General features: G+C 39.7%; 1 protein-coding gene across 1 annotated transcript; it reads right to left on the minus strand.

The window, feature by feature from the left end:
* Nucleotides 1-958: 958 nt before the first annotated feature.
* On the minus strand, nt 959-26,365 carry ADSS1 (adenylosuccinate synthase 1). The gene is made up of 13 exons (XM_064714465.1): nt 26,106-26,365; nt 13,351-13,453; nt 11,848-11,910; nt 10,969-11,019; nt 10,556-10,622; nt 10,057-10,164; nt 9,617-9,698; nt 8,601-8,727; nt 7,537-7,691; nt 5,700-5,824; nt 3,888-3,985; nt 2,602-2,751; nt 959-1,185 (listed from the first exon to the last, which is right to left on the minus strand). The coding sequence occupies exons 1-13, from the start codon at nt 26,289-26,291 to the stop codon at nt 1,133-1,135; spliced, it is 1,368 nt and encodes a 455-aa protein (XP_064570535.1). The 5' UTR covers nt 26,292-26,365; the 3' UTR covers nt 959-1,132.
* Nucleotides 26,366-26,796: the final 431 nt, after the last annotated feature.

Below are 26,796 nucleotides of genomic sequence, written 5' to 3' on the forward strand. Positions count from 1 at the left end.
GACCTCTCCACAGCTTCTACATGTCCCAGCCCTGGCTGCCACGTGTCATCCCCTTCTATAAATAGGCATTACATTTTGCTGAGGAAGGTCAAAATGTGTGAGGGGTGTAAATACTGCAGCAGTCATCATTGAGTCATGCATTGATTTATTCTTGGAAACCTCTGAGCTGTGGAAGCCTTACAGAGCCACAAGTCCCAAGTTCCTCAACAGAGTACCACAGGAGAACTTGGGAAACTTCAATCACAGGGCTAGCAGGAAGAAATGTCCCAAGTTTGTGAAGAAAATGCAGCATGCTGTCTCAGATTCACTCTCCTCATGTGTTTTGTACCCTGAGGACTCTCCTTCCACCTCACTCATTCCTTTTCCTACTGCATAAAAGAGAGGCCACTCCCCTGACAGTCTCCAGCCTGTTAGTACTCAGAATAGTTCAAAGAATTATTAAACAGGTCAGATTTCCCCAGTTTGGCCCCTTTATAGATGTTATCTCAGTTACTTGAATAGGCTTTGTGATAAATACATTTTACATTTTAGCTGCTCTCCATTCATTTTAGTAGGCTCTCAAAAAACATTATATAAAAATTACACATATTTGTGTTTACCTTGCTTTGTGCAGTCAAAAATACTCACCTAACTTTGTTGTGTTTTATAAACTGAAAATATTTATAATTCAACCAATTTCAGTGCATGGTATCTATTGATTTCAGTGCATGGTATCTATTGTAGTACTGCCAACACAGATACACAGATATTTTAACATATGAAGAAAAAAATCCAAGCTTCACAATTCTAAAGTTACCCAATAATTACTTCAAAGAGGCTTGATACTGGTTTCAGCAAGGAGAAATACTATATAGGTGTAAAGTACTTTCAAATAGTAACATGGATCAATTGAAAAAAATTATTTCCCTATTTTGTTAGGAGTACATTTTTTGACTTTTTGGATGATGGACACCAAGGAGATTTTACACTGAATTTACTGAGAACTTTAAAATGTTACAATACAGAATATATTTTTTTATTTAATTCCTAGAAGAATTTGTTTGTTTCAAATAGCATTTCCATTTCAAGAGGAAGCAGTAAGGAACCGATGAACGCCAAGTTGTGCTTCTCATCACTGAAGTTCTTCATTTGTTTAAAACAACTGGATCATCGACTCTCTTGATTTCCCAACTCCAACCCATTTAACTAGGGAGGAAAACACATCTGTTAGAACAATTACTGAGAGTAAACACTGCAATCAATGAGCTGGAATAATTTTCACCTTTCATCATGTTTTACTACAGACTGACCAATTTTAGGGAGGAAGTTTCATTGTCAAAAATCCCTCTACTCCAGCTGCACTACTGGACTAAAAGTGCAGTATACTGAAGCTTGAAAGCATGAAATAATGATACCATAAACACAAAGCATTGCAGATGAAAGGCCTAATACAAGGTCAGGAATGTTTGTTGCAGGTTTAAGTGCAATTGTTTTGACTGACAGGATGTTTAGCTACATCCCTGCAGAAAGGAAGCCAGAATTGTGCCAGACTCTGAAGTCTGCATGATGTGGAACAGGAGATGGTGATGTCTACATACTGTAATATTTTTAAATGTAAGGCTCTAACTATAAACATTACCCAGTGTGAGCAGTCACACCAAATTCCACACTGTAGCAGTTCCACTGCAGTTTTATTGCCCATGCTATGGAATTGACTGTGGGTAGGTTCTCCTTTAGCCATCAAACCTAGCAAGGCATCTTGACTTTGCACAGCAAACCAGAGGAATAAAGGTAAGGGGAGCTGTATTTACACATCCCTTGTGTGTCCTTGACCACACACAGGCCATTCTCTGAGTTTCAGTCTCTGCTATCAGATGTTTCCTGACCCATGACTGATACAGGAATTGCCATGGCTGTAACCAGCCTGTGCTCCACTGATGTGACCTTTGAGGTGCTTTATGGAAAACAAAAGCACACATGCCAGCTAAGTTTGTTACTGTGGAAATTCTCTTGCAAATGCCACCATTCATGCCACACCTAGCTCTTGGCACATCGAGAGCTCTAGCAGTTAGGTTTGAAGAAAACTGTGTGGCTTGACCTTTGCAGATTGATGTTAAGATTCTAATTTTTCCAAAGTGGAAGAACTGGGCTAAGCAATCTTGTACCTGTTATGCAACACAATTCCTTGTATGAGTAAGAAGGGGAAAAAAAAACCAAAACAAAGACATCTAAGTTCAAACAGGGATGCAGTGCAGGATACAGAGGGAAAGGGGGAGATCAGGACATCAGCCTAACTGCACACTGAAGCACAGTGCACAGACCCCTAAGTTTTCACTGACAGAAGGTGGCCATTTGCCAAGAACAACACATGTTTATCCTTCCTCTGATTAAATCCTTCTCAGAAGCAGCTTGGAGCTCTCTGCAGCACTGCAGACCTGCCTGCTGAACACCCCCCTTTGCTGCCTCTTGGCAAGCTGTCATTTACTCCCATCAGCCCAACCACTGGTACTTTCATTCCCTCCTGCCCAAATAAAGCGACTTTCAACTACCAGACTGAGCACTTTCACAGAGCTGTGTCTGTCTGCTGAGGCATCCTCATATGGACACTACAAAGGAACGTACCTGGCACACCAACATGGTTTTCCACACAGCGGATGTAATTCTGGGCCTTGGGTGGGAGGTCCTCCCATTTTCGTGCTCCAGTTGTGTCAGCTTTCCACCCAGGCATTGTTTCATACTCTACTTCTACCTTCTGTAGTATCTCCTGGTTAGCTGTGGAAGAACAACTTTTGTCACATTTGATTTTAGCTGCTCTGCCTGAAGAGAACCTATGGCTCTTGACCAATAAAGTCCTTTGACAGCAAAAATCGGATAGATGAGGAAATAGTATTTTTAGTGGTTTATTCAATCATTCACTCCTTTATTCTTAATTGAGAGTAAATTCTGATACTTTGGAAGATAAATCTGATTCAAGAGGATCCAGGTATGCAGTTTCCTCTTCCAAAAACTGTAGAATGTACACTATGCTGTCAACATGGAGTCAACAACATTGCAGTTTTATTTTTGAGGAAATAAGATTTTTGAGGTTTACAGTACTTCCACTTTTTGGTTCAGATTTGCATAGAATAAAACAGCAGACAAGGCATTACTGTCTCAGAGAGTTTAATCTTTACAGAACAAGGTTGAATCAGTTTTGTGAAAAACTCTGATGTCTACAAGCTTTTCCCTACTGGAATTCTCATTATGTCCACAGCCAGGAACCACCAAGAGTGGTGGGAAAGCTGGCTGCTGCCAACCCACCCTGTGGCTCTGGAATCCCCTACAGATCAACAGAACAAACCCCTTTTCTTGGCAGAGACTGTTACACATATCTTGAAAACATCATTAATGTAAAAACAGGATGTATCATTACATCTAAAAGTGAATCATTATTGAGAGGGCAATATATATTTTTATTAACCACAGTGTTGTTGCTGTTAATAAAGCTTAATAAAGCTATCCAGAAGCAGCTTTATTCTGCTTGTTTCCATCTCATTTTTGTACAGCTTTTATTTCAATTTTGCTTCATTAAATGCTATTGTCAATGATGCACAGTCACTGACTCAAGTCTTGCTGACTTTCAGATCCCCAATTTTGCCAATAAAACATCTAATGGCACTACACAGAGCCCCTAACACAAGATTTTATTTGTTCTGAAGTTCTTGCCACTGTAAACAAGTGCGAGGTAAACGGAAAATGCCAATGTAATGGTACAGCAATCTTTACACAGATACTGCAGCTCCATAAATTGCCATAGAATGTTTAGTGAAAAATTTCTAGTGAAAAAGAAAGCAAGTCTGATTTTAAGAAGCAAAATTGGCTTAACAGGCAGGAAAGATAAAAATTAATATAAAAGTTTAACACCTTACCTGGAAAATATGGAATTCTTTTTCCACCCAATTTGTAGGCAACACCAATTTTAATTTCATCAAGGACATCAAGAATATCCAGTTTTGTTAATGCCAAACTGCAAAAAAAAATCAGTTAGTTACATGCATGATGAATCTCCTTTTTAATACTTTCCTTCTTTTTTTTTCCCTTTCAAAAATCCAGCTCAAGCAACCCAGCCAGAAGAAAGACACAAATGTATGAAGCTGTTGTTAACTGGACTCACACCTCTGGGATGAACACTCGCCTGAGATACCACAAGACATTTCCAAACGCTTGGCTGCTCACACAGGTTCAGCTCAGTGGATGGAAACACACCCTGACTGTGGAAAGGGGCACCTGCTGGGCCTGGTTTAGATGGGTTTGACACATAACATCACTGACAGGGACTATTTCTGTTATTCCTACTGATTCACAACAACTGTCTGACAGACTTAGTGACTGAGTACACTTTTATAACAGAACAAGCATAGTCTGGTTACTAAAACCACATGTGCAGCTCATTAGGAAGGATCCCATCCTGCCTTTCAGTGACTGGGCTGTGCTGTCAGTTTAATGAACCTTATTAATTTTGTGAATGAACACATCAGGAGACAAAAAGGGAACTTCAAGAAGAGGCATTATTCCACTGTATTATTCACTGAATTGAATAAAACTGAATTTTAAAACTAGTCAAATTCTCCAAAACAATATTCTAGATGTTGCCTGGCAAGAATCTGAGCAGCTAAGGATTTAGACAGGTATGTGCATATAATCTAGGCTATATGTGCTCAGTAAGTACATGATGAATGAAAGGATTAAGAGACTTTTTGAGAAAGGAACACCATAGAGCCAGTTCTTCAACTTTTTTTAATCTTCCCATGTTTTTTAGCTATCACAGTTATCAGAGAAGATATAGTTTTGTTGATAGGAGTGCAGTAATTATAGAGAGCTGAAATGGAAGGAAACCTAATGCCTTCTTAAAATTTTCCATATAAACTACAGCTGCATAAGTTAAAGCAAAATATAAATCCAATTAAAAAAACCACCAAAGCTAAAACCCCCTTTTGATAAATTAATGAACAAGACCATTGGTACTTTGTAACATTAGTAGCATAAATGATATTAAATTATGTTTCAGTCTATAACATATTAAAATGCTCAGAGTCATGTATTTGCATATATGGACGAGTTTGCCTGAATGCATCAACCAAGGAACCCACTTGGTCTCAAAGAAAATAAAACTTGGCCCATTAAAAGCAGAATCTATAACACAATATTTCACTACACCTTTGTAAATAAATGAACCTGTTGTAACTGGAATGAAAGCTGTGCCAGTTGCTGTACCCTTGTATCACTCTATTAATTTCACTTATCAAGGCAGTGGCTCCAAATGATGCAGAATTGGTCCTACAAGTAGGATCCATTAGAGTCAACCAAATCTCAAACCCAACAGGTTTTAGACCATGGCACAAGTCAGTATGAAAGCAGTGGATCAAAAACACTGGAGTAAACTGTTAGAAAACCAATATATTGATCCAATCTACACTGGCCATCTGATGAAAGAAAAGTGAAAACATGTTCCAAAAAAATCACAGCTATCATGTTGCAAAATCCCTTAATTTGAAAAACAAAAACGTCAAAGGAATTAGATTATTATTAGCATTAAGACAATTCTCAGTTGCCCACTGTGCATCATTGTATTGCTTAAAACGTGACACTTTACTGGACTTATATTAATGTTACCTACATATTTATTCTGCGAAGCACAAAATTATCCCTTCCAAATGTAGCGCAAAATCTGTGATGCTTACGCAGTGAATCCGTTGATCATATGAGCATATTTCAAAATGACCAGATCTAACCAGCCACAGCGTCTCTTTCTGCCCGTAGTTACCCCCCACTCATGGCCACGGGACTGTAAGAGATCTCCAATTTCCTAGAATAAGACAGAGAGAATGTTGATAGTGTTTCACTGAAAACCTGGCTGGAAAACAAATACAAACAAATACAGACAAAGAGCAAGAAAAATACAATTTTTCCAATTTGAAAGCTTTTTTTTAGGAAAAAAAATTTACTAGGAGAGGACTAAGGCATTTAACAAATCCCCTCTTGCACAGGATTTTTGTATTGCAATTGCTGGAATTTCAATTCATGTATTTAATATAACTTTTGTGCTTCAAGGAGAGACTTTTCTCCCCTCTTCATCCAATAGGAAGATTTTCTTGGCAATTCAGTCCTTTATAAAATTTTGTTTGCATTTAGTTTCTTCATCTGGTCTTTTGACATCTTTTTGGAGTCAAGACTTGGTAAATGCTTGGGACAAGACCAATGCTTGTACAAGGTCTAGGTCAAAACACCTCCTTGCTTCTACCACAGTGTGAGACTGCCAGCTGTTCCATTCAGACTGGCAGTGGCTATCCTATGGTAAAAATAAAGAAGGAAGAAACTTTATGTTCCTGATTCATAAACCCAAAGGATACCATCAACTCATCTGAGCCATTAAAGAAAGGATTTCAGAGACTAAATCCTTAAATTAGATTTGGAACACTGCCCTAGAGATTGCTGCATGCATAGCTCACAATCAATATCCTTAGCTTTCTAGTTTCTTGATAATGCAAATAAAGCAGACAGTTTAAAATAACCAAAATCTCCCCCCTTCTTTTTATCGACCCATTTGTGCATGACTGGCTGACACACACACCACATTTATTCTATAAATCACACAGAACACAGGCTGTTAAGCACAGAAGTTGTTGTAATTTAAGCTCTTCTGGGATGCACTGACAGTTCCAGTCCACAACAAACTCCCTCCACTGAAATACATCTAATGATGTTACATAAGATGATGACATCTGTTTTCACACTGATCATTACAACAGGAGTGTGGTCACTGCAATGTAACATCACCACACTCGTGTTTCTCATGACAAACACCATCATGTAATTCTCCTCTCTTCATGGGTGTGATTGCTCAGCATTATTATCACCCTGCTTATTTATCAGTGGAAAACCCTTACCCCATTGTGTTGGGACCCAGGACATTCCTCTGGCTGCCCTGGGTGATTTGAGACCCTGGCAAAGGGCTCAGAGACCTTGGCATGGAGTCAAAAACAGCTGTGCCTTTGATTTTAGTCCATGAAAAAATTACCAACTTTGTGTGAAGAGTTACAAGCCACAAGAGTTTGAGTAGAATGATAGTTAATTTGTCACAGGGTAAAAAAGTAGAATTTTGGGATTTTAGAATGGGGGTTCAAGAAGCAAGATGGAGGAATCTGGGTGTGTCCTGTCCTTCTTCTCGTCCTCCATTTTCTGCCGGGATGGTGACACTTTTTGATTAATTTAGAGTAGAGACAGACTGCCTAACACAGGTGATAGGTATTAGAAAATTATTGTAAATAAAGTATACGTAGTTTGTAGTATAAAAAGTTAATACCACCCCAAGGGCAGTCACATAGATAAGAAAAAATAAACAACCCTGAAAAGCAGAAGTGACCAATCTCAACTTCTTCTTCAGTCGCTGGGTTGGGGAAAAAAAAGACTTCCTAATACCTCAGAGGTCATCTCAACCACAGAAACCTTTACCCCATTGCACAGTTACTTGTTGCCAGCTGTGTAGAGCCCATTTTGTAGCCTACAAAAAAAACCTACATTGATCTGCTCGGTGGGGAAGGCGCCGATGCCCACGCGGGTGGTGTAAGCCTTCACCACGCCGTACACATCGCCCACATGCTGCGGAGGAACGCCCAGCCCGGTGCACACGCCGCCCACGGTGCAGTTCGAGGAGGTCACAAAGGGATACGTGCCTGCCAGGAAAACACAGCAGCACAGCCCTCTGTCAGCAATGGGTAACAAACAAAGACTGGTTTTCATCAGTTCAAAGAAGGTTTTCGCTTTTATGTTTGGCTTTAAAGCTAAACTGGAACTGCAGCCAAAGAGGGAGGCAAATTCTTTTTATTATGTGTCATTCATCCTTTACATCTTTCACCGAGGATTGCACACAAGGGAGAAATTCAAGAGCATCTCAATATTACCTCCATTAGGCACGGGATCTATTATATGATGCTTCTACTGTGTAAAGTTTTTTTTTAACGTTCTGTGTATCACAGAAATTATTTCCATTACGTTCATGGAGAGCCTGGTGTAAAGGTCACAGACTGGCATTCCCAATGCTCTGCACAAGTGGCTCTGAGTATTTGCCACAAATTGTCTAAGTCTTAAGAGGTTATTTATGATCTCTACACAGTGACTCTGGACTGGAGAATCTCTGGAGTCCTTAATTTTTTCTTCATTGATTTAATTAGACTTTTGGTAAGAAAGCAGAGCAGAGACCAACTGTAGTGGCAAGATTCAGAGGTTGCTGCACCAGTTTAATCCTCCTCCCATGGCAGAGGAATTTCCTAAACTGCACTGCAATGAGTACCTGGATTGTTTGGCAATGTGCACACACATTTAAAAGCAATCAAGACAAGAATATCTACAGTGAAATTTCAGCTGCACTGGAATAAACTTCAGTAAAAATCAATATTTAAGCACTAAACACTAATCCTGCTAATGATACAATCTCTGTTTTAATGACTTTTACTTCTGGGAGATCTGTTCCTATTAAGGAAAAACTATTTTCTCTATTTTCCTGCTGTTTGCAATCAACATAAACACAAATCAAAACAAAACTGATCTCTTAGGAGTTAAGCTGAGTTTAGAATTTAACTTACCAAAGTCAATATCAAGTAGTGCTGCATTGGCTCCTTCAACAAGGATCTTCTTTGGGGAGCCATGAAGAGCTTCATACATAAAATACACACCATCTCGAACCATGGGTCTTATTTTTTCAGCATATCCCTGCAAATAGAGTACAAATGTCAGCTTCCCCAGACAATAGCTGCAAGCAGGGAACACTGTGTTCACTCTTGAAAGACAAAACACACAGATAAGTCTAAGCTTCCAGCCTCAATAACTGTGCTTTCCTGAAAAATACCACCATTAGTTTATACTCCTTTCAATCAATGAACCACTCATATAAGAAAACATGACTTATTATGGCATTAGAATGCCATAATTTCTGTATCATTGCTGTTCACAGAGATGTGGTATGGTACTGAATTTTGTTGCTATAGTCTTTAGATAGTGTGCTATAGTCTAGCCACACTGAGAATGGCGCTTAGAACTAAGTTCCAAAATACAAACATACCAGCCCTTTTGAACATTAAAAAATATCCTCAAGGTGTCAGCTCCAAAAACTTATAAGAAAAAACATGGGAAAGGTAAGAGATATTTTTAATATCCTCTTTTCTTATATATTCATGAAAGCTGTTTTACCAGTTGCTCTTCTGGATTTATTTGTAAAAAGACAATTTTCTTGTAATACCAGGATCTTGAAACATGCTTTCAAAAACAATTCTTCAGTGTGCAAGGAAGTCCCACTGACACACTGGACACTAATTGAAATCATCACCCTGCATTCTCTTGACTTCTTTGATACAACAGTCATTTTAAACAACATTCAAAAAGTAAAATATTACAGGAGAGTTAAATCCTCCACAGAGCTTACATTAATGCCTACAGTGAGAGAGAACATTCTACTACAAAGCATAGCTACTGTTTATTAAAGCTTTCATAATAATGAACATATGCATTTTTCATCTAAATTAGCTCAATAAGTGGCATGTCTGGAGCACTTCATTTTCACCTTTTAAAATAAAAATAAATATTTCAAGTGATAAATCCTTACCTTTAGCTTTTTCAATTGTCCTTCTGTATCAATTTCCAGTGTGGGAAACATTGACTTGTACTGTTGTGCCAGGTTTTTAAATCTGTAAAATATTGAAATTGTATCTATGAGGAACACAGTCACAGAAACACAGAACCTTTGGCAAGAAATCACTTTATATTATACACAGTATATACTGAAAGCTGTAGGGAGAAAATACTCAGAACTCTGACACTTCAACCAGTGCACTTCTCAATTTTCAAAATTCCATTTTAAATTATGAGAAACTCTGTGAAGTATAGGAAATACACACAGACATTCTTTCCAGTTTTCTTCTCCTTCTAGACAATTTATATACAAAATTCAGAGACACATATTTAAAAACATCTCCTTAAAAGCAAATCTGTCAGGCAAAATGTATCACTCTTTAACACAATATTTACAAATGAAAATAGTTGTACCTTGAAGAAAATTCATCAAAGTCAGAGAGGAGGTCACAAATCCGAAGGCCTGTTCGTGCAGCTTTGGAAGAATATGTTGGTCCAATCCCCTTTTTTGTTGTGCCAATACTAAGTAAAAAGAAACACTCCCCTCAAAATGCATAAATACATGCAAAAATACACTTTATGCCAAGAAAGTTTGTCAAAGTGAAATCATATAATGGCCAGGATGTCTGAGACATAAAAAGATATTTAAGTTTTATAATAATAAATATATTATATTAACACCTTCCAGGCTTTGCATAAGTATTGCTAATATTTATGATATTCAGTAAAGCATGAGGCCTTGAGTCTGGCTGACAGTTTGTTCACTAACATAAGTAAGGACAGAACAGAAACACAGAATTATTAACATCAACAAGGCTCTTCAGAAACAAACAGCATTTCTGTTTTCCAAAATTACACTGATTTTCCAAATTTGTGTAACTATTAATGAAATGAGGGTGTTGGAAATATTTACTTTTTGCCTTCTTGTGCTTGACGTTGCACTTCCTGGAGCCCATCTACTGCCTGGTGAAAGTCAAACACTGCAGTGGAAAATCAAATGGATATAGTGAGACAACAAAGAAGAAAAATATTCTTGAAATCACAGACATCCATAATTTCAAGACAAAGTGCCTCTGCTGTCATTGACACTGCACAGGCCTCCTCAAGTGAAAACAGAGGGAGAATTCCTTGAACATTGTGAAAACATGTAAAACATTACTCTTCAGTGGACACAGACTCCATTATCATGCTTCAGATTACACAACATAATAAGAAGCTGTGTTAGATCAAATACACAGCTGCTCTGTGGAATAATAATTTAATTTAGCCTCATGAGCTAAGCAATCATCATTTGTGAGGGCTTTTTCCCCTTCACTCTTCACTTACCTATATGTGCTCTATCTGATATTATCAGTCTTTTCTCCCAATCTTTCAAACCTGTCAAAAGATGAAGAAAGGTAGGATTTCAGCTATGCTGATTGGTTGAGCTTTGACATTGGCTTTTACTTTTTCTTTTTCCTAGTTTATATGGCTTCTTGTTCAGATAACTGCAGACAAAATGGATAAACCACAAAACAATATCAAATAGCAGTAATGTTTCTGTTGAGGAACTTTTCTCATTTTTGACTTTATCAGCTTTCTCATTTTGGTATGGACAAAGATACTTCTTAAATGCCAGAATGCTGTGGCTTACACAAAATTCTTTAAATAAATATTTTTGTTTAATTTGCTACACAACACATCACTTAAACACTATTTGTGCCTCAGAAAATAGAGAATTTCTATACAGAAACATAAAACAATCTAAGAAATAGAGGATTTTGGAAGTTCAGGGTCTAAAGCCTGAAGTTCTAAGGGTTTTCAGGTCTAAATTTTTTTAAGGGTTTTTTTTAAGGGTTTTCAGGGTCTAAATTTTGGAAGTTTTAGGGTTTAAAGCCTTGCTCAAATCAGAACCAACTGAGTTTATATTTGGGCACAGAAATTTTGGGTTAAATCATTCCTATTTGAGGTCAAGGGAAGCTTAGCACACACTTCAGCATTGATTTTCTTTCCAATGTGGCATCAAATGCCACAGAACTCCAAGAAACCCTTGAAAAGACTGCTTTTGAAAATACATCTAAAGACTGCCACATATTTCAACATTTTAAATACTGTTTTCTCATTTAAAATGTTATTAGTGCACTGAATATGGTCAGAAAAAAGCTTACAAAAACGCTCAATCTGGCTGCCAATATAAAGGTAGGTTAAAAATTACTTGATACAAACCTTTCTTTTCATTCTTTTCAGCTTCTTCAAACAGGCCTGGTAAATGTATAACCACTCCATTACCTTTGGGAACATAAATGATTTATTTTAAAGCAAAGAATAAACCACTTATTTTTAGAATGTAAGGCCTGTAAGGCATTTTAGTATGTAAGGCCTCTCCTTGCTGTCTAAAATTTTATTTAAGAAGTAAAACTAGAGTTCACACAAAGTGATCTTGAGGACTTTTTGGATCAATCCTGATTTGGGGTAGGCAGCTGCTGGGCTGCTAAGCTCAGGAAAAGCAGAGCTGGTTTGTTCCAGGCGTGAAGGCCAGGCTGCTGCACAGCCAGCTGAGCTAAGCGGATTCTTGTCTTTGTTCAGGGCGGACTTTGCCCTGCGACTCCAGCCTCAATTGTTCACAGGGAAAAGCTCAAAGAACTCCCTGGCCTTACCACACTGACAGGCCTGTGTGAAAATATTTAAATCTTCTTCAATATTCAGGTCTTTGTCTTAAACTCAGCTCAAACTAGTGCTGTGATACATCAGTAATGCTTTCCCTCTGCTTTTGAGCTATAAAATAGAACCCACGAGCAATAAGGAGCAGTGCTGGTGAGACATGGAGGATTAGTGATGCAGTGGGCTGGAAACAGCTGCTGCCTCCTTCTTGGGAATGTCAGAAATATATGCAAGAGCCTGTCTCAGCCTAAATTTAGCATAACTCAAGTTATAGTTGTTACTAATTGACAAGGGAGTAAATAGGAAAGCAAGACAACACATCATATTTAGCTGAGAGAAAAAATGTTTAATACATTCTAGTTATCCATTTGGAAATTATTAAATGGAACAAAATTGAAACTCTATGACTCACTAGAACTTACACTCATTTCTTGAACAGTCTGTACATGATTTCTCTCAGAAATAATCAAAACTTTGGACAAGAGGCTTAAATTTGCCTACCATTTAAATATGAGTTTAATGTCCAGGGAATGCTGCAAATCTTTTTATGATGCCATCTGCACCAAGTATCTTTATAGCAAAATACAGCATCACCCTAAACAGCTGGTGATGTGAACAAAAAGGGGACTGGATAATGACCTCCTAAGCAGAGCCCTGCATTTTGGCACCTATTTCTGGAAGTCAGTAAAGAGCTGTAAGAGATAATTTTTATTATTTATTTAGCTAAGTCCTGGCATTTGTATACTCAAAGAATAGCACATCTATTTTTGAAAGTATAAAGACAGTGCAAGTAGATGGTGGGGTCCAAATTTTACCATAAAGTATAAGAAGGAACATGATAAGATGTTCTTGCTTTCAGTTTTCTAACAGTGGAAACTAAACTGACTAAACTGACACTGAAAGCAGAGTAACTCTTCCTGTTAAAGCAGCAGTGAAATAAAAGTCAAACAGTTGAAGCTAAAGCAAATCTGACTGACAGTCACGTTTTTCTTTCCTTGTTACTGCAAAGTACATTTCTAGCTATCCACTACACAATGTCATTTTATAGTAATTTCCAAAATGTCTTACCAATAAAAGAAATTGCCTTTGGATTAATGATGCCACTAGGAAATAGGTGAAAATCATATTCTTTCCCATCAACAACAACAGTATGGCCTGCATTATTTCCACCCTGCAAGAGACAGAAACGTGAAGAACAATGGTGTAACCTCTTTTTGGCAAGAGCATCTTTTTATTTATACATGTCTTTGGTCACTGCTTTCTCCACCTTACAGTTTCTTAACATGCTTTAGCATTGTAAAAAGGGCTCAAACAGGACAGTGAGGGAGTTAAAGGAGCTCAGCAGGACTGCAGAATTGGGAAGCAGAAGGATACCATGAAATCAAGGCAGGGCTGGGGCAGAGCAGGAGTTAATACAGGAGTGGTGGCATAAGCTAGACAAGAGCTGAAGCTTTCTGGGAAAAGAAACTGGAGACCACCCTTGGAGTCCTGCCCCTGACATGCCTACACAAGCCCATCCTTTTTAGGCATCTTCTGTGCATGGACATTTCCTTGAGTTTGAGCCCAGTATTTCCCTTTGAATGGAAGCTCTTCCCACCTGCCCAACCACGAACAGCTCCTGCTTCTCCTGGTGTTCAAGACAGAGGCTCTCTGTCAGGCTGGAACCATGTGCACACTGGATGACCTTGTCAGTCACACAATATCCTGAGTTTGAAGGGACCCACAGGAGTCCAACTCCTGGCCCCACACAGGACCACCCCAAAAATGGTCAAGAGATGATCTTCCCAGTTACCATCACCACCACTTTATGGAGTCTGCTACAATTCATGACTTACATGACAACCTTCCAGCACGAAGAATAGGAGCTGGTATTTTCCTTACTAAACTGCTTTTCCACAAACTCTTTTAAAAGAGAATGATGTGGCAACACAGAAACTTGGAAAGAGGTGAGCAAATCAAGGTAATGAGTTGATTTGACCTGAAATATTAAGAGTTAAAGGTCCAGATTTCTCAGCAGGCTTAGTGTATTTTCCTGCTGTGCCTTAATGTAAGTTTGTCTCCTGCTGATAAGGTTGAAACCTGACTACTCATGTGCTGTGGTGCTACAGGCCTTCAGTTTTCCCAAATGATTACAAATCTTCGTGAGTTTGATATGAGAACTGGATGATTTAAACTGTCTAGAAAGAGGGCAACTACTGGAAGGGGAACTGAGACTGCCACTGGTAATTTGCAGACAATAAAGAGTGTTGGTTGAATGAGTGGAGTTACATGAAAATGCTGAGAAAGAAGTCCTTTATGAAAATGAATACTAGAATACACTTTAATCCTGAGTTTTAACTCATTCTTCATTTACTCATTTGCCTTTTTGTATGTAAAACTCAGGAAAATGGCAAGTGAAAATCCTTTCAAAATGTGGATAAATGCTGAAACACAAAATTAAGAAAATATACAAAAAGAGAAAGTTGTTTAATCAGTGTGATAGAGAACCTTAGGAAATATCTCTGCAAACATGATAAAAAGAATTTTTATGCTCCAGAACATTTGAGTTCAACAATTAATTTTAAACAGATAACCTGCTAAGGGAGAGCTGAGGAGTTAGAACAGAAAAAATAGTACACACAGATTTCATTTGATTTAAAAACTGATGGAGAGCTCATCCTTGGGATGGGAAGGATTCTGAAATGTCTTGCTAATGCAGAGTTATAACTTGTTCAGAGAATCCTGGCTATTTTTCTTGCCTCCCAGATATAATAAACCAGTTGTAGGAATTCGAATCTAATTAAAAGCACTCAATTATCTAGAAGGTTAATTAATCAGGCAGGAGAGTACTTTACATGATATTTAAGAGGTCTGACTCTGGTGGATTGCATTGATGGTTGGTTGAAACACTAGTTTATTTTATTATCAGGCTGAGAAAAAAGCCAGTAACTTCTTCTGGAACTCCCAGCTTTCCTTTTCGGCTCACCTATAGACAATGGCAAGATGGAAACTTTAAAAGAATTAACACTATCATTGAACACCAATTTAACCTCTACTACAAGTAACAATTTCCTCTTTTCCTCAGAAAATGGGGAACCAGGCTGCTTCAAAAGTATTTGTTGTCACAATGCTAGTTATATTCTGCTTTTCTTAATCAACATGAACAAATGAAGGCAGGCTTGAGGAGTCACAGTCTGAGATGACAGCATTCCTAAATTATAGTCAAAGGTATTTTCTGGTATCTTAAAATTTCAGAAGGTGGGATACACTAGGATGAGAATGCTTATGAAAGACAGTTTATGCTTTTGGAAAATTTCCTGAACAACTGACACAGGGACAATGCTCTTTCTTTAGCAAATGCTTTAAAAGGGATGTTAATCAAGCAGCTTGTGAGAGTTGGAATACATAAAAAGCACAGAAACACCATCAGATATTGTACATCCTCTAATAGCCAAAATCTCTGATACAGTTTCAGTCCCTCTGGATAGATAACAAGCATCAAAAATACAGTGACAGACCACCTAAACTAGCATTTCTCCAATTAAAAACTAGTATTGACATCTCTGGAACTGCATTTTGCACTGCTCTGGTTGGTCTGTGTTTGCTAAACAAGTGTTTTCCAGGTATACTTCTACAGCTCAACTAACTGTACTTTTATAAATATAATTGGAGTGATAGCAGAGCATTGAATTACCCAAGAGACATGACCACACTTGCAAAACATTACACTGGTAATATCTGATGAGATATTTTGTTTATTATCTGGCCATCTCAGTAATTTCTCATGTTCAGTCACATAGATATTCTAACAGCATACTGGCAGCCTAGCAGCTGAGATATTAAAGACATCCACTCCTTTTCTAATTTTACTCCAGTTTTTAGAGTCAATACATGGCTTGTATGAGCCATTTCTTCTCCTAACAAAATATAAGTGAACCTTAAATCTTATATGGGGTTTCTTTGAAGACTACACATTTGAAGGTGCAGAGAACTGCCTGGTACACTGCAACTGTGTGAGCTCCCCTCTTTCCCCCAAATGGCATTTCATTAAAGTGCTGTGACCACTAACACACCAAGTGAGCGTTCTCTGGACCCTCAGGATGCTTCCTTCCTCTTGGACCAAAAAACTTTTAGAGCCGCTCTTTGGCCCTGGTTCCAAACAAGAGGACATAATAAACTTCCATTTAATATCCAGACTCTGCCATGCAGCACTGAGCCCACCTGAAATTTATTTCTCTTCAGCCATTTGAAGCTTCCTAGGTCTCTCTAGAGATGGTATTTTCTGCAGTTCTTAAAAAATGTCTCCAACCAAGGGGATGTTACAGAAACAACTTCTGATGGATTATTCATCAGTGCCATTTTGGCATGAGCTGTATTGTGAAATGATGGTATGGCTAGAAATAATTTTCTGTGTGGTCTGGGCATCCCCATTAAACCATTCTGCTGTAGGAAATGCTGTGCCCAGAAAGGCACCATGACAGCAGCTGTTCCAGGGGCATCCATATACACTCCTCACACTCTTCCCCTGCTCCAGGGTGTGTCCCTTCCACCGGTGCAGTGGGGTCTGAGGTTTATTTAAATAATTAAAAAACTATTATATTGTACTCAGATAAAAATTGATTTTTTTCTGTAAGATTTTGATCTATATTTTCTGAAATTTTATAATCTAAGTGTAAAATTACATATTGTCCCAGTACTAGAAGGAGCTAGATGAACTAAACTACCCCATGCAACATTGTACAGCCTTTTTTTAGTACAGCACTTTGTTTAAAAAAAAAAAATCAATTTCCAAGCTTTAATGTACTCATCTACTTGTGGTATTGGATTTATGTACTGATGTACATTGATTACAGTTCCAGAGTGCTTGAACACCAGAACTGTATCAATACACTAAACTGAGAAGCTATATTTTACCAGTGGTAACAATTGCAGCGGGCACAAACAGCACCAGGGAACTGATAATTATTATGAACAGGTGGCCAGAGGACAGTCATTGTCTTTATAGTAGAACTTAAACAAACCCACCTTCCAAACTGCTTAAAGGCTGCTGCTTTGGCCTGTATTTATTTTTAAAATCTCTTTATTTTCTGCAGCCAAAACATCCCAAGACAGAGAATTTCTCTTGAGAGCAGCAGTGAGGCTGTTCAGTACCTGCAGCAGGAACTCGATTCTCCCAGACAGCCTAATGATACATGTTTGAACGGGAAGGAAATGCGTCCTGATGTAAGCTACAGGTGCTTCTGTCTGCTCTTGCCAGGCAGGTAGTGTGGAGGAGTGCTACCAGATGCTCTCCTGGTTGGCACATCCCTCATTTGCTCAGTGCTCCTCACAATACCCAAACACAATCTCATTAAGTAGATTCATATGAAAAATCATCAGATGACATAAAAACCTTCAAACCAGATTATTGTTTCAAGCTGTAACTACAGTGTGAACAAGAAACAGGTTTATTTTTGATGGGTCCCACAGTGATGAGGTCTCACCCTCTTCCAGTTAACAATGGGGAAATAAACTGGTTACTGAAGATCTGCAGCCAACACCACCACGGTGTGACACACCAGCAGCACACAGAGCTCCTTAGCCACTGCTACATGCAGTGAATGCATGAAATGTCACAACTAGGTTTTAAATGCACAAATTAGAAAGAAAAATGTGGTTCAAGGAGATATCTGTGCTAGGAAGCACATGGGGCTATCTGAACACAGTTCCAGTACTGGCTGACGTGCCTGAGGCAAACCTCGCGTGTATAAATGGGAATATCAAGTAGGAGTAGGAAGATTGTATTACCTCTCCTTTTGGCAGTCGTGCCACTGCCACTAGAATACTGTGTCCTTGGTACAGGGACAAGATTACAAGATGATCCCCTCTGGCATTATTATATGAATTTATAATCTATGAATTGAAATACCAGCCACAAACCAGCAGTTTGGGAAGCCTTCATCTGAAAACAAATGCTGTGACTCCTTTATCTTTCTCTTCATGATAACTGCCACAGTAATACAAATTCCAACCATCAATGGAGCAAAACATTTTCTGAAATTCAACTGCATCTGCTGACCAGATACCTCTCTCATCATACTATCAAGCAGGCTACAAAATACTTCTGTTTTGTTACCAGAATTGAGTAATTTTGTTCAGTTTATTATAGCATTTTTAATGTGAATAAACAAGAAGGAACATTATTACATAAACTGTTTATTCTCTCTACAATTTAATTAACAATGGCTATTTCTAACTTACATCAGCAACTGCCTGGAACTAATTTGAATAAATGTAGCTAATAACTGCTACCAGCAGGACGGGCTCTGACATGAACTTTATTATAATATAGATGCATTGACTTTCATGGGATTTCTTGTTATTTACACCATTGCAAATGAGGTTTGAGCATCACTGGTATTAAAATCATCCAGTCAGACAAGTGCAATACATTAACTGCTTTGTACATGTAGACCCTTCAACAGGATGTCACTGAATCACCTGTGTGAACACTTCTGTCACTGACTGCAAGTGCTGCACATTCCAGCTGGAAGGTAGTTGCCAGAGGTGCTTGTTAGTTTCCATTACTAGACTGTAAAAACTGGAAGGTTTTTTCACCTTTTTTTTCCAGTAACATCTTACTCAGATTTCAAGAGGTGAACCATAACTTTGTTTTTTATTTTTTAACTCAACCCATTGGGGAGAGGTGGGTTGGGAATGCTCAGAAGTATCCTTAAGACCACAAGAACTGAGGGAACGCTGATTTTTAAAGCTGTGGTGGTGACAAACAACTGGTCTGAGTTTATCTCCAGACCCCAACCACCCTCAGCCAAGTCTAGTTCGTTTGGCTCTTCTTTCCCAAGGCTATGTTGCAGTAGTGACTTCAAGTACAAACAAATCTGCACAGAACTGCTCTGACTCCTGCCCTGTTCAAGTGTGCCCCTTTGCTGTCTCAAAGAAGGAGCAAAATGCATAGGATCCCACTGTCCCAACTAAAATAATGATCTTTTCAAAAACTCCCAAATTCCCATGGGAGGAGACCTTCTAAAACCTCATGAGATAATTAGTATGATTATAAACATAAATATTCTTGAGAAGAACTGATCAAGATTTTTGACCCTTTAAAGGAACATGAAATTATTTGTAGCACAAATAAAAACCCTGAAGCTTATATCACATACTGCACCAATTATGTAGTATTATTTCTTTACCACAAAAAATGAGTCTAACTTATACAGATACCTTGGTCTTCCTACGCATCTGAAAAATGCAACTGGAAAAGCCAAGTCTAATTCAACTCAGGTTTCAAACAACAACAGTGTAGGCAAACTAGACACTCACACATTGGTTATTTTCTCTCAAACTGAATTAATTGTTTTACCAAGTCACATCAAAACAACATACCACAACAGACCACTATAACAAAATACATATTTATTCCAGCAACAGATGCAAAGAATATAAATTCAAGGTGTATTGGTAGAAAATGCTACAGTGGACAAATATTCTTATGCTAGCAGAATACTAAAATAAAGAAAACCAAACATGAAAAAACCTAGATAAGTCTGCTTGTGTTTAATTCTCTCTGCTGAAGAAGCATAGTCACGTCCCTGTGGGAAGTAATATGATCCAAGGATATGAACATAACTTTTCTTATATCTGTAAACAAGTTAAGAACAGGAATGAAATAGAACAGATGTAATTTCAGTTTAATTTTCAGCTGCTTTCTTTTGATGCTTGTAGAGGATAATAAATTCATCAGGCTTTATAAAGGGGATTGAAAATTAAGCTTGCTTTCTTATGGAGATTTGGAAACTTTAAACCTGACCTTCTCATACAGTATTTATAATCCTGGTGGTCCTGAGATGATCTTGCTGATGCCCAAAGGAAAGGCTAGTTTAAAATAGCAGTGTCACCATGTTGTTCTAAAGCTTAAAATGATATAGTGTGGCGTGTAAGTATGTATAAGCATAATGAAAAATAAAATTGGATAAAGTACCTCAGAAGTGACAGATTGCTACAAAAAAAAAATTTCAAGTTTGGAAGGGCGGACTACTTCATTGTAGCTAAAGAAACAGCTCATTTAAATCCTCTCCTGCTTTGAACAGTGAAATAAAACCTGCTTGTGTTGTTGCAGGGAATCTTGCAAAAAATGACTTAGAAACCTGTATGAGCGTATATGCAAGTGGGATAATCAACCTTCCCAAATATTTGAGAAATCAAAAACAACAGTCCTGCAGTCACTGTACACTCATTACTTCAAGGTCATCAATCTCTTCACTGAATATCATCAAGCACTAAATCATTAGGAGATTAAAGACTTTCCATGCTACTTTATCCTGTAGGCAAAAATGACACTAAACATCACAGTTAAATCTCATTGAAAGGAGAGCAACACATGACACACACAGAGAGAAAAACAGCAGCAAACAAGCTCCTGTAACTCCACATAATCATCACATCAAACTGCCCTAATTTAATCCCTGCTGCAAACAGTTCCAGCAGCCCATGATCAATAGGGACAAGTCACAACAACGTGTGGCTGCTTCCCCTGCCCTGTCAGCAGCAACAGGGGAACAAAGGAAACCTCCCCATCTCGCACCTACAGCACCCAGAGAAACTACTGGGCTGCCATTTCTGCCACGCTCGGCTTTTATTGTTCAATTGCTTGCCCACAGTATTTTCATTTGCATTCCTCAAAGCACTGTTACTGAAACAGATGAAATTTACATGTATTCATTAAAACACCAACACAAGGAAATAGGGAAGCCTACAATAATATACAACAGTTAATTGTATAGAAGCATTGGGCACATCCCTTCACTCTTGCTCAAATTGTTCCTTAATGTTGCAATGCTTCCTCAAACCCAACACATTGCCAGGATTTTCTTACTGGTAAAGCCTTCTCAAACTTATTTGTTTACATGCACTACATAGAGAAAATAAGCCACTCCACACCCTTGGTTTATGACCTGGTTAAACCTCAGTCCAAGGAACTCTGAACTACTCAACCACAAAAGACCTTAACAGTCATTTTTTCTGGCGCTCTTTTCAACCTCAGCTGTTTTTCACTATTAACATCAACTGGAAATTTTGTCCCTATGTCTCAAAAGATCAGATGATCTTTGAAAATAAAGCAATTCTTAACCTGAAATCATAGACTTGATAGAGGAAATATTTTAAAAAGTGACTGCATATTTTGTGCTAAACAGAAACTTTTATATGAGAAGCTTAGGAAATCTAATGACAGCTCCTAATGCAATCACATTCTTACTATTTGGTGTTGCTCCTTACAAGTCACTTCTTAAGTGAATGCAGATAAAATCAGGCAGATTGTTTCCAGATTTCCAGAAGGCAGAATTGGCACAGGACTGACACATGCAGCATTGTCATGGGCACACTGGAACAGCAGCACCGAATGACAGCTTCAAAAATTTCTTAAAAACTGCCTTGGCCTAGTTACTGCTGCTGAATCACTGCCACTGGAGCTGGTGTGAAGGGAAGAAAGGCATGCACTGGTGTGGCAGCTGGTTTACACATCTATTCAGTAACCATGATGTGACCTGTGACAGGTAGAGGTGATTATCAAAGGGCCTCTACACACTTAGGAGCAATAGCATTCCTGTCTTTCATCTTAGGCTTTTGGGAAATCTTTCTTTTCCTTTGAATTTATCAAGCTTATGGGGCATTTTTAGAGAAAAGTTATTATTACAGTGTACCTTACATAGTCTCACCTTAAGGAAACAGCTAGAACTGCATGACAAGCAGCTGGCCTCAGTTAACTGAGAACTTATGATGTGTGACTTTTTAGGAACAGCTCTAGTCCAAGCAGGCCCTCTGGAAGCACCACCTTGGCCCCTGGCACTTGTGACAGGTGACTCTTTGATCATACTCCAAAACTGATCTGAGAGATCAGCTAATTAAAACCCTGGTAGCTAACACCAGCCACCAGCTCTGCTTTGAAGGCAGACACAAAACAAGCAATGAGGTGATGTGAGAAAGGAACATCTGGAATGAGAGCTACCACAGATAAAGCCACAATCTGAAATCAGGTCTTGATAAACACCAAAGCTCTCTTCCTATGTTAGATGTACCCAAATTACTTCATCTGATACTATGACAATATGCTAAGAGCCTACATAAAAAGTGAACTCCCATCTTTATGTCAGAATATTCTCTTAGTTAAAAGCTTTAAACAAATATGCAAACCCTCTTTTTAAAAGAAACATCAAAATGAAATATTTACCACTGAAATCTTTGTTTTTACTCTTTCCTAAAAATATATCAGGGATTAAAAGTATTGCATGGCATCATGTGACAGCTCCCTGCCCCAGGAGGCCACAATAAGAAAGAAATATTAGCCTCTTATGTTTTTCTTCTGAAAGTCTTTGCTTGCTGAAAGAGCAGTTTACAGGAAAAAATGTTCTTGATGTTCTCCATTAAAGCCTGCTGTTATTAGTCTAGAAATACCTTTTCTGCCTCTTTATATGGCTTTGTGTGCCTGTGTATCTGGTATTTTAATGAAAGCAGCCTGTGAAAAGTTTTGTACAGCATCACCTGTAAGAGCATTCAGAGATCTTTTACCCTTTCTGGAACACCCTTTTCCACAAAGAATACTACATGTATAAAGGTGAAATGAAATCCATTATTTCTGGCAAACTAATATTTCATATTTAAATTATGTCACATATTTCAGTGTCAGTGAATGGTGAACTCATTGTTTTGAGCTCAGACTGTATAATCTAAGCCCTGGTAAACAAATTAAGTCATCAATTCATGTGAAATTCTGAATGCTCAGGAAAATTACAGAGGCTGGAGTTTTAATGCAGAATTTTCTTTTAATATACTTTAAAGTTTCCCTTGTGCCTGTGATGGACTTGTATTGCCATTCACCTACTTGCCTTTTATTCTAGGATCCCAGAAAATAGAATTTCATTTCCTCTGCAGCAACCTCTGCAGATGTCACAGATTATTTTTATGCACCCAGCACACTAAAATACTTGAGAAATATTTAATGAAAGTTATTTCCTTTCATGGAAACATCAGGGAATTACTGTTTTTTAAAACCCCTTTTAAACTCAAATCTGGTCCTGAATTTAAATCCCTACCCAGAGAGGAGGGCAGCCTCACCTTTTTAAAAGTTAGCTTGAAGAGTATCCTATTGGGATGAAGAATTACTCTAGCTAGGACATGATTTCAGAAGACCTCAAAATCCATTTTTCAGATAGTAACTTTCAAGCTTTCTCTACTTCCTTTTCACTGAGAACTAAAACAAGCTGTTCAACATCATTTCCATCAATGTCTCAGAAACTGGAGTGGACAACACATCAGGTAATAAATAATGTTGTCAATCACCACATTCTAACAACAGAGTCTGGTGCAAATTTTTTTGACATTTTCTCTAAAATCTCTAATAAGTCATTCAGTATTTCTTGTTTAAGAAATTGCTTCTAATACACAAGTTCTAAGGCATTGAAAGTTTTTCTTCCTTTCCAGAACTAATGTGAAGCAACAAGGTTCTGGTCCAAACACTGAGCTTTTCCATGGCACTACACAGCATTAATGAAGTGCTCCTCAAACTGATTACATCTGTAAGTTAATGACCTGCCATTATCACAATGAGAGAACTCATCAGTACTGTTCACATCCTCAAATATGTGCATATCTTTACTAAACCTTAACAGAGGCAAAAATCATTTACCATTATCTACTTGCATGATTGGCTTTGAAAATAGGAAATATTAAATGATTAAAATGGCACAATTAAAATTACTGAATGCACAAAACACCCATTGAAGTATTAAAAAACCACAGCCCTCTTTGAAGTTACATAATATTTGCCACTCAAAAATAAATCATGACTCATATTTTCTTTTTCAAATGCGTTATAGTTGGCCCTAATCCTGAAGACATCTCCTTCTAACCAGTGTATCAGGAATGCTATTGTAGTCTCTCACACACTGTATTGGGGAAGACTCTTTTGAAAAAAGCCCAGTGATTTTCTAACTCCACCTGCCTTCCATCCCTGCTGCTCCCCTCAGGCTGCAGGAAGACAATCCAAGGTGCCCAGCAGCACATGAAACCATCTCAGCCACCACACACTGACCCTTGTGGCATGCTCACACACACTCCTGCATCCTTCACAGGGCATCCTGAGGCTGCACCTGGGGGCCACGCTGCCAAAGTAGCTGCTGGATGGACAGCACATCTGTCCTGAAAGCAGCTTCAGGGCATCCTACAAAATTGAGCCTGAAAAAGAACCAGCATGAGTCCTTGCAATAGTAACAGTAACCCCGTGAGAACTCACTGTTTGAGCATTTAAGAAATGCTCCTCCTCAGCTAAAACTTTTATTTTTTTTTTCTCACCAAAGTAATCCCTAGACCTGAGTTTAAATTCCTAGTAACACATTACTGGGGGAGGCAATGGGGAAATAAACATGAAAAAAAAAGGTATGGTCCTGGTAATGCATATTCATTAGCTACCTTTTGCAGGGAAACTTCTCCCCAAGGTGATTCAAGATCTTGGGAGTTTAATGTCCCAAATGAAAATACTTCCTCCACCCTCTAAATATTTAACCTGCATGATAACATTTATTTACATAATATACTTAATTAGAAAAATGTCCTTGGATTTATTACCTTGGATTCAAGGATGTCTGTAGCTTTTTAGCAGCTATCATGCATTTTAAAGCAGAATAAATTTCATGGAACATACCACTGAGCTGGACTAAACTGACTACTTTTTAATGTGCTCACATAGTTTAAAGGGACAAGAGACAGAGTATTAGCTGCATTGGTCTAATATGTTCATAACTAATGTTTGAAAACAGTTCTTTAGAAATTATTACCATTACTGATGCCCCGTATTATTACCATACTGACACCCTGGAGGTGTTCAAGGCCAGGTTGGATAGGGCTTTTAAACGACCTGGTCTAGGGAAGATGTCCCAGCCCATGGTAGGGGGATTGAAACTGGATGATCTTTAAAGTCCTTCCCATCCATTCTACAATTCTATGTGGAATCACCTACATGTCTAATTTCGTTTATATTATGCACACGCATTGTTTTGGGAATTCTTACAACCTATTCAACTCAAAAATACCAATAAACAAAGTCATGCAAGATGTTTCCTGTTTTCATGCAACTCTAAATCCTTATTTTTACATGAATTGTCTTTTTCCCCTATTTTACTCATGCTCAACTTCATATTAATTTTTTAGAATAAACTTCCAGGCCCTTTGCAGGGAACACAGCCCATCCAAAACATGCCCTGCAGTAAAACTTTAGCAGACTCATGAGGTTAATCAGGGCTCGCCTTCAGGCCGGCTCATGGCTCTTTTCCGCGGAGCAGCAGCAGCCCGGAGCCAGCCCCGCACAGGCAGGGGAACATCCCCGCAGGCCCTGACCGCACCCCGGCCCGCGGGGCTCGGCTGTCCGGGGCAACCCAGGCCCGGAGCGGCTCCTCCCCGGGTCCCCGCCCGCCGGCACCTCGGCATTCAGTGTCGCTTATCGTGAGGGGTCAGCTATTTATATTTATAGCTCAGGGCTTGTTTCTTTCCCAGTGGCATTTGGAGGCCCGGGGGGTGTGTGCGGCACACACGGCTCCCGCCCAGGCACGTTCGCGTCCCGCCGCTGGCTGCGGGAGAGCGACGGGGACTGGGGATAGGGAGCGGGGAGGGAGAGAAGCAGCAGGAGCGAGGAGCGGCAGCTGGAAGGAAAGAGCGCTGGAGGGAGGAAAGGCGGAGCAGCGGGGACAGAGGGGACCCGCACGGGCCGAGAGGAGCCGGGGGAAAGCGGGAGCCGCAGGGAAGGCAGGGTGGGGAAGCGCCGAGGGAGCGGCTGAAGGAGCCGGCTCGGCACCCACCTGGCACCGGCACACAATATCCGACTCGGTGGCCAGCAGGTCGACCACCTTGCCCTTGCCTTCGTCCCCCCACTGCGCCCCCAGCACCACCGTCACTTTGTTACCGCCCGGCTCGCTGCGCGCCCGCTTCAGCCCGCCGGCGGCGGGGTGGCCGCTGCGGTCGTTGGACGCCCGGGTGCCCGACATGCTGGCTGGGAGGGTGGCTGTGGCCGCAGCAGCCGCCGCCTCACGCTGCCTCGCTCCCCGCCGCCGCCGAGCCCTGCGCGCTGCCCGCGCCGCGCCGCCGCCGCCAGCATTTAAGGGCGCCGCCAACGCCGCCCGCCCCGCGCCGCGCTGACGTGCGGGGCCGCTGCCCCCCGGGCTCGGCCTCGGCCGCCTGCCCGGTCGCGCTCGCACGCACGGTGCAGACACACCGACACACAGACACACACACCGACACACAGATACACGCTTTCTCTCACGGCACCTCTCACACTCACAGTCCCCTCACACACACACCACACGCTGTACTCCTCACAGACACAGTCCCCTTACATGTGCTCACGGAGCGCCCCACACAGGCACGGTCCTCTCGTGTTCGCGGTCCCCTTGCACACAGGCACAGCTGACAGAGGCTGTGGAACTGTGAGGAGTGCACAGCCCCAGGCATGCATTTAATGGACGCCTCAGAGGGATGCAGGCAGGCCCTTGT

This window comes from Zonotrichia leucophrys, chromosome 5, assembly GCF_028769735.1.
Source record: "Zonotrichia leucophrys gambelii isolate GWCS_2022_RI chromosome 5, RI_Zleu_2.0, whole genome shotgun sequence".
Classification (NCBI taxonomy): Eukaryota; Metazoa; Chordata; class Aves; order Passeriformes; family Passerellidae; genus Zonotrichia; species Zonotrichia leucophrys.

What these genes read in the sequence shown, in the direction of transcription:
- ADSS1 (XM_064714465.1), bottom strand. Translation starts at nt 26,291, where the DNA reads ATGTCGGGCACCCGGGCGTCCAACGACCGCAGCGGCCACCCCGCCGCC. An exon ending in ATCAGATAGAGCACATATAG is followed by an intron (nt 10,623 to 10,968) that starts GTAAGTGAAGAG and finishes TTTCCACTGCAG; the next exon opens with TGTTTGACTTTCACCAGGCA. An exon ending in AAACCATGTTGGTGTGCCAG is followed by an intron (nt 1,186 to 2,601) that starts GTACGTTCCTTT and finishes TTTCCTCCCTAG; the next exon opens with TTAAATGGGTTGGAGTTGGG.